At 51.6% G+C, this 8306-nt stretch overlaps 2 protein-coding genes across 9 annotated transcripts in view; one reads left to right on the forward strand and one right to left on the reverse strand.

The window, feature by feature from the left end:
* The window catches only part of PLEKHH3 (pleckstrin homology, MyTH4 and FERM domain containing H3), an 8541-nt gene extending 8053 nt beyond the window's left edge, over positions 1-488 (forward strand). For 6 of the 7 annotated variants that reach the window (XR_439350.3, XM_015599282.2, XM_015599284.2 and 3 more), the window contains one exon: positions 108-488. Coding sequence is in view for 5 of the 7 variants with exons in the window: in XM_015599282.2 (XP_015454768.1) it covers positions 108-284 (177 nt within the window). In the remaining 2 variants the exon portion in view is untranslated. The remainder of the gene's footprint in view (positions 1-107) is intronic. The other variant, XR_001518061.2, reaches the window with a different exon arrangement.
* A 912-nt stretch (positions 489-1400) lies between these two features.
* TUBG2 (tubulin gamma 2) lies at positions 1401-6469 on the reverse strand. Of its 2 annotated transcripts, XM_006924588.3 has the most exons (11): positions 6201-6469; positions 5801-5913; positions 5451-5618; positions 5072-5140; positions 4643-4722; positions 4121-4247; positions 3422-3508; positions 3159-3308; positions 2560-2712; positions 1924-2085; positions 1401-1797 (listed from the first exon to the last, which is right to left on the reverse strand). In XM_006924588.3, exons 1-11 carry the CDS (start codon positions 6247-6249, stop codon positions 1600-1602), a joined length of 1356 nt encoding a protein of 451 aa, XP_006924650.1. In that variant the 5' UTR covers positions 6250-6469; the 3' UTR covers positions 1401-1599. The 2 variants fall into 2 exon arrangements, with proteins under 2 accessions (XP_006924650.1, XP_024897413.1); XM_025041645.1 differs by lacking the exons at positions 1401-1797; positions 1924-2085 and adding an exon at positions 4806-4877 and having other exon boundaries at positions 2505-2712; positions 6201-6466.
* Positions 6470-8306: the final 1837 nt, after the last annotated feature.

The raw sequence follows: 8306 nt of genomic DNA on the forward strand, positions 1-8306 counted from the left end.
AAATTTAAGGGGCAGCTCATGTAAGGCCTTGGTAAGGAGCCAGGGTGGAGGATGAGACAGGAGAATCCAGTGGCCCCTGTTGCACTCTGACCTCTGCCCTCTCTTAGGTGGAAGAAATCATGCAGCTGGTGAATGCCTACTTGGCCAACCCCTCCCCTGAGAGGCCCTGCAGCAGCCCTTCTCCTCCATGCCAAGACCTGCCAGACACCTCCTCTCCCAGCCAGCACCCGGGCCTGGACGAGCCCCAGGGACAGTCTGGCTATTTGGGGCAGCTGCAGGAATGAGCCTGCCAAGAGGTCACGACCTCCCTCCGGTCTCCAGCCTGGACTTGGACTACTCTGAGATTTGAGGGAACCATGGACCCTTTCAACCCTGCAGGGACAGGGCACACCACACACCCGAGGGCTGTAACGGGTGCAGAAAATTTTCTAGTTTGTTTCTTAATTTATTTGTAGAAGAGAAGAAAAAAAAATTCTTATTTACACAAATCCTTCCTGTGGGAGTGTTGTCAGTAGGACAAGTTAGAGCTCTATAGCTCAGAGCTCCACCCCTAGGGACGCCCACACTCTGGGCTTTTACCAGCACTGAGAGAAGTCTGGACATCACAGGGCTCCACCCTCCTTGACCTTCTGGCTTTAACCTCCTCTTAACCAGTATGCTGCCATAGGGTGGTGGGTGGGGCAGACAAGAGGGCAGTTGTGGAAGCTGGCAATTACTCACCCTCTCTTCTCCACTGAGTGGCATAGGGAGAGCCTTTGGCATCCCTGAGGCCAGAGGGCAGTGAGTCATCAGGACTGGCATTACCCAGTTCCTACCCTGGTGTCCAGCTTCTAGGGCCTGGTTGGGTCCATCTTTGGTGTGCCTACTGCTTTGGGCCTGGACCGAAGAGAAGCCTGGGGCAGGATCAGACCCAAGAACTTCTCTGGCACAGATAAGGAACTAGTTAGGATGGGCTCAGCCCTACTCCTGAGTTCCTTTCCTGCTTTATCAGGTTGGGCTGAATGGAGTTGAATTCCTGAAGATCTGATAGCCTTGGGCACTGAGAATCCAGAGTCCCAGCTTTCCTGACCTGCTCAAAAGGCTGTAGGCCCTCCTTTAGTAACCCCTACACCCTCTGCCCTAAGTGGAGAAGGCTGGGGCAATATTGATCCACCCTAAGGCAAGAGCTTAGGCAAGGAGGAAACCGCAGACCTCGATAATCCTCTGGAGTCCTTAGAGTAGGTCTAACTCCAGTAAAACAGCCTGGTTCTAAGCAAGGGATACCAATGGAAACAGTGGACACATTAAGACCTAGACTAAGAGGTAAGAAACTGGAGCAGGTTAAGGCTACCCTGCCAACAAATGCCTGGGCAATGGGAGGGATGATCGAGGTCCCTTCATAGTCACAGACCAAGCCCTGATTATATTTGCAACCAAGCTTTATTACTTTATTAGAGCTAAGTAAGCATATCAAGGGTCAGAGCATGGGAGGAAGAGAGTAGGGCCAGCTTCTGAGTTGGAGATGAACCTAGAAGGATTGCTGGTGAGGGGAATTTGGGTCAGAGGGACCAGGCACAATGGGGCGGTGCTTACTGTCCAGGTGGAGTAGTAGGGAGGAATTCACTGCTCCTGGGTGCCCCAGGAGATGTAGTCCGGCCGCGTGGCTGCATGATACTCATCGATGAGCTCCTGCACAACCTCTCTGGATCTGTCCAGCTCGTCAAAGTTCTCCTTGAAGATGTCCTCCTTGCGGAATTGCTCCAGGAAGGCCTCCCGTTTCCGCAGCTTGTCATACTGCTGGCAGGAACTTTCAAAGAGCTGAAAGAGATAGAAATCTCCACGATGGGAGCCAGTGCAGGACAGGGGGTTGGAACAGACTGGGGGAGAATGATGCAGGTGCTAGTGGAGCTGAGTAGCCAAAGAAGACTAGGAGATAAGCCTCACCGAGGAGATGCTGGTGTGGTTGGCCATCATGAGCCCGCTGACTCGGTGGGCAGAGGGCAGGTAAGGAGACTTCCTCGACAGGGCCACCTGGATGCTGGCTGGGCCCCAGGGGATGAAGTTGGCCAACTTTCGTTCCCGGATCCTCTGCAGGCTCTTGTGGACCTGGGGTGGGCACAGGACTGGTGGTGGTCACTTCTCCTCTACCCCTGCGGGTTTCAGGGCTGGAACGAAGGGGCCTCAGCTACCTGAGTAGGGTCCACCTCCCCCTGGATGATGTTGAGGATGGCGATGTAGCAGTGGTTGGTCTGACGATCCCGGCCGGTGGACACCATCACGTTCTTGGGCTGCAGCAGCCGCCTCATGACATCCAGGACCGTGGTCTTCCTCACGCTGGCCACCTGAGGGGACAGTGGGCCACAGGGACCAGGCCGGCACTCAGGGCACAGTCCAGAGATGCATGGACGGAAGAGTAGGCAACACATGTCCCCCACCAGACCCGCGGTAGTATGGTCTCTTGGGGGAGCGTCTTTAGATTCAGGTCTATCTCGAGTCTCGGCTGTGAGATCCGGACTGGTGGTGGTCACTTCTCCTCTACCCCTGCGGGTTTCAGGGCTGGAACGAAGGGGCCTCAGCTACCTGAGTAGGGTCCACCTCCCCCTGGATGATGTTGAGGATGGCGATGTAGCAGTGGTTGGTCTGACGATCCCGGCCGGTGGACACCATCACGTTCTTGGGCTGCAGCAGCCGCCTCATGACATCCAGGACCGTGGTCTTCCTCACGCTGGCCACCTGAGGGGACAGTGGGCCACAGGGACCAGGCCGGCACTCAGGGCACAGTCCAGAGATGCATGGACGGAAGAGTAGGCAACACATGTCCCCCACCAGACCCGCGGCAGTATGGTCTCTTGGGGGAGCGTCTTTAGATTCAGGTCTATACCGAGCCTCTGCTGTGAGATCAGGAATCTCAGCCCTGCTCAGATCGGCAAACTCGTGCCCCTGCGTAGGAGCATAAACAGACCCCGCACATCCCAGGCCCTGCAGGGAGCCAGGCCAAGAGAGGAGGACGGCAAGTCCGCACAGAAGTCATACAGTCGGTGCCAGTCCCTGAGCACAGGGTCTCTGGGGGCTGCAAAGGGCAGGTCCTGGGGCAGCAGGGAGGAGAGCAAGGCTCGCTTGGGTTGGGGCCTACTGGGCCCAGGGCCAGCTCGGACTGGGACACTGAGGGCTGCTCCTACCGACTGGTCTGTGGTGAGGGGGGTGTAGCCGGTCATGAGGAAGTGGAGCCGCGGTGTGGGAATGAGCGAGGCGATGAGGCCGATGAGGTCGTTGTTCATGTAGCCGGGGTAGCGCAAGGTGGTGGTGCTGGCTGACATGATGGTGGACACCTGGGGACAGGGGCGCCACGTCATCCATCGTTCTTGGGGAGGCCTCCCATCCCCAGATGGCACTGCAGCAAGGAGGGGTTCCAGTCCAAAGGAGTCCAGGAATAGGGGCTCACCAGCTGGTTGATCTGGGAGAAGGATGGGTTCTGGATGTGCAGGCGGTCCGTAGCGATCCGGTTCAGGGCTGTGTTGTCCAGCACCACCTGGGGGGACAGAAGAGGGTCACGGCACCTTTTTGAGGAGAAAGGGAGCAGAGAAATAAGTTATTAGCTTAGCTCTCCTCTAAACTCCAAAACCAGGAAGTAGGTGTGCTAATGTAAAAGGAAAGTACTGTGTCTGGGGCATCACGAGACACTTTTCTACCATCCAGTGAAGCAAACAAATATTTGATTGTCCCCATTGCCATGCACTGGGCCTGGCTCTGGAAGTACCATGGAGAATAAATAGGCATGCAGTCTAGTGGAGGGAGACTGACATTAAATATAAAATAACAGAAAGGTATAGTTATATACTTTTATACAGACTGAAATATGCACAAAGGAATTTGACTTTGAGTGACCAGGGAAGGTTTATGCTAAGAAAGTGCCTCTTGGGCTGAAAATTCAAGCATGAGTAGGCATTAAGAAGGCTAAGTGGGGACATGTGGGGGACTATAAGCAACTTGGGGTCAGGTCCTTATTTCATAATTTGGGACACCAAGTGTGGCTTTGTTGGTCCTCTCTTCTCTGGGCAGGGGCTTGGGAAGGGCAAGTGTATGTGTCTTACTGGTTTGGGGAGGCGGACGCAAGTCCCCCACTCCCTCCTCCTATGCTCACCACACAGTCTGCATTCTGAGTCAGCCTCTTGAGTGTTAGCAATGAGTTGTAGGGCTGGACGACCACGTCGCTCATTTCATCCTGGTTGGGAAACACTGAGTATGTCTGTACCAGCTTCTTGGGGTACCTGGAGGTGAGGAAGAGGAAAAGCGGAAGGAGGCACAGTGAACTGAAAGGACTACCCATTTCTGTTTTCTCTAGGGATAACACGGGCCATTCCTGTCCAAGTGCTACCCAGCACTGGCACAAAAGGGGTGAGGGCAGAACTGAGACTTCAGAGCCCAGGAGCCAAAAAGATAAGCCTAAAGCATCAAACTCTGTGGGTCCCCTTTTCTCCCTAGGCAAACATCCCTCCCAGGAGTTACTGCTTCCAAGATGCTCTCTAGGTGGCCAGGCTCTGTTCCTACTTATGACTCAAAGGGCTAATGGCAGGCCTTTCAGTCCGTGAGAAAAAAGTGACAGAAAGGAAAGCCATTACCCAAGGAACCAGGGCTCATACTCTCTCCTCAAACACAGGCTTACCTGTCATTCAGTCGCTCCAAGAGGTAAGAGCCCAGGCCGGAACCCGTCCCCCCAGCGATGGAGTGACACAGCACAAAGCCCTGCATGGGGAGAGATGGAGAGGCATTCTCCAGGAGTCTGGGGAGAGGCTTCAGGCTTGTCTCATTCTCTACTCCCAACATACTCGTGTCTCAGGGCTTCCTCCGTGTCCATCCAGGCTGAGGGTCCTTGAAAAGGATGACTCATGCCTAAGGAGCTGATGCCATCCAGATTAGGATCTCCTTGAGGACAAGGACTGTACCTTATTTACCTCAATATCTCACATCTGATGCTCTGTAAACAAGTTTTGAATTGAATTACCCCCATTATATCACCTTTTCAGGCTACCTCCTGACTTCTCCCAGCACTTTTCAGCATTTTTGTTTTTTCCTCAGTGGAGCAGAACCTCACCTCTAGGCTGTCACTTCCATCGGCTTCTCTGTCTATGATGTCAAAAATGTCTTCATGGATTTTCTCACCCTGTATAAAGACATGGGGAAGAAGGGTCAGGATGAAGATTCTGGAGAATATCTCTTCTCAGCACCAAGAACTCTATCCTGGGACACTGCTGCCACCCTCGAGCAGAGCCTCAGCTGTGGCTCTCAACCCAGAAAAGCTACTTTGTAAATAATCTGCAGTTTGCATAAACCTCCCTGGCTGTCCCTCTTGCCAGGGTATCCCTTTGTATCTTATTTATGGTTAATCTGGTCAGGTCAGATCCCCAGGCTGCTTGAGCCTGCCTTGTCCAGGGGAGGGAAATATCAAGGGTCTGGGATGGCCACCTGAATACCTGGGAGAATCCACTGGCCCAGTTGTTGCCAGCTCCTCCTCCATGCTCCGACAGGTAGATGTTCTCTGGGTTGTAGAGCTTGGCATAAGGGGAGTTGAGGATGGAGTGGATCACGCGGGGCTCCAGGTCCAGCAGCACAGCCCTGGGGATGTAGTGCTCATCGTCTGCCTGTCAGCGGGAGTCCAGGAGGGGGCCCACTCAGCTAATGCCAGCCCAGTCCTCCTTCCTTCCAACTCTGGTTCCTGCCTGCCCTCCCTCCTTGAGCCAGAAGCTCTGGCCTCTCTGCCCAGTGGGGTTTCCCAAAGCCGCTGCCCTTCCCTTAGGGCCCCTGGCCAAGTCGCTGAGAGAACCTGGTAGAAAAAGACGTCCTTGCGATCAGTGCCCTCGGTGGCGAATTCCTCCACTATGCCCTCGGGGCTGATACCATGCTCCGCGCACAGCTGTTTCCAGAACTCGAACCCAACTAGGGGATGAGGAGAGATCCCTGGTCCGCTACAGTCACGCGGCCTCAAGGAGCCCAGGGTTAGGCTCAGACGTTTTTACACCAGAGGATGGACCCAAGACATCTGGTCTGGGAGCAGTCACAGACCAGGACTGTAGACGCAGGTCTGGGTCTGGGGCTCGTTCATCATGCGCAGTAGGGCAGAGGGTTCATGGGAGGGAAAGGGGGATTGGAAGATGACAAGCATTTGGGTGGGACCCGAAGGGGCAGAACCGGAGAGTGGAGGGGCCCGGCGCACGCTCGCTCACTCTGGTTGCCGCACTGGCCCAGCTGCAGGGTGATGATCTCCCGGGGCATCGCTCTTCAGACGTGGGCGCGCCAGCCCAGCCCGGCGGGAGTCACAGCGCAGACGAAAGCCTGGCAGCCAGACGCGCAGGACGTGGAAAGCGAGCGCTCTCCTCGTTTTTTGACGCCGGTGTTCGGTCTGCGCGTGTGCAGTGCAAGCCTCCCCGTGGCCGGCGGGCCGGGATGCCCAACCTGGGTATCATTTCCCCCACGACACTTGCTGCGAGAATTCGGCACAGGCGCAGAGCGAGGCCACGCCCCCTACTGCCCACCCGCCTCAGCTCTGCGCCTGCGCGGTGATACCAGCTGGGGCTGCAGGGTTGCGACCTGCGTGAAGGGGAGGTGAGAGGAGGGCCGGCTCAGGTGTGTGGAGTCAGCTGTGATGTATAGAGATTGGTGGGAGGCTCTGCTAAATGGAGCGGCTAGATCGAAACCAATTTTCCTCTTCTAAATTTCTACTTTTAAATTAAATTTACCTAACAAAATTTACCATTTAAATCATTTTAAATGTATAATGCTGTGGCGTAAATTACATTCACATTCTTCTACAAACATCACTATCATTCATGTCTAGGACTTTGTCATTCGCCCAAACTGAAAATCTGTACCCACCAAACAATAACTGCCTTAACCACCATTCTACTTTCTGTCTCTGTGATTTTAACTACTCTAGGTAGCTCATATAGGTGGAATCATAGAGTATTTGTACTTTTGTGTCTGCCTTATTTCACTTAGCATAATGTCTTCAGGGTTGCTTCATGTTGCAGCATGTGTCAGCATGTCATTCCTTTTTAAGGCTGTATAATATACCATTGTATGTATGCCACATTTTGTGTTTATTCATTCATCTATTGATGGACAGCTGGAGTTGCTTCCACATATTAGCTATTGTGAATAATTCTGTTATGAACATGGGTGTAAAAATATCTGAGTCCCTGATTTCAATTCTTCTGGGTAAAATTGTTGGATCACATGGTAATTTCATGTTTAATTTTTGGACAAAATGCCATGCCATTTTCTATAGTGCTGCACCATTTTACATTTCCACTAGCAATGCACAAGCATTCCAATTTCTCTACATCCTTGCCAATACTTGTTACTTTCTTTTTTAAAAAATAATAGCCATCTTAATGAGTGTAAAGTAGTATCTCATTGTGGTTTGTATATTATTTTAAATTACAAAAAGTTTTAAGCATACAAGTATGATTTTTGTATTTTTTCTATATATTTCTGTTTTGAAATTGTATAGGAATGGTATCAGAGTGTAATATCCTTTTGCAACCTTTTTTCACCCTGCACTAGATTTTTGATATTTAGCAATGTTGGTATATAGCGGCTTATTTCATTCCTTTTAACTGTTTTGTAGTATTTCATTGGATGAATAAAACCATTTTATTGTTTCCACGTGGGCAACTTGATTGTTTCCACTTATTCCCTATTACATCAAAGGAATACAGCACTTGTTTGCTTGTGAACATGAAGGAAAATATCGACTAGGGGCCTGTGCGACTTCAACCTTACAAGGTTTCACATATTTTCTCCTAGATAGTTGAACCAATTTACACATTTACCAGCAATAGAGTTTTCATTTCACTACACCTGCATCCCCCCTTGGGTTATCAGATCTTAATTTTTGTCAATCCCATGACTGCCCAATGAGATCTCCTGGTTGTAATTTCCAGTTATGATCACTAGTGAAATTGATTAGATTTTCTTTTGTTACTGATCTTTAGGAACTGCCTGTTGATATCCTTTGCCCAGTTTTCTATTTATACAGACAAAGTGACCCATCTTTTCCTTCTGCTTTGCAAGTGTTGTACCTTGTTAAAGAAACTTTCCCCTCTCCCAGCATCACAAAGCTGTCTTCTATGTCTTCGTCCAAAAGCCCCTGCAGTAGTTTCGCTTGTTCCCTGTAGGTCTTTAGTTCATCTGGAACTTATTTGAAGGCCTGCTCTAAGATAGGGATCTACTTTATCTTTTCCATATGGATGGCCAATTGTCTCGAAACCAATTATTGAAGAGTCGTCTCCCCCACTCCCGTAACATTCCAAGCTCCGACGTGGGCCGGC

This window comes from Pteropus alecto, unplaced genomic scaffold, assembly GCF_000325575.1.
Source record: "Pteropus alecto unplaced genomic scaffold, ASM32557v1 scaffold98, whole genome shotgun sequence".
NCBI lineage: Eukaryota > Metazoa > Chordata > Mammalia > Chiroptera > Pteropodidae > Pteropus > Pteropus alecto.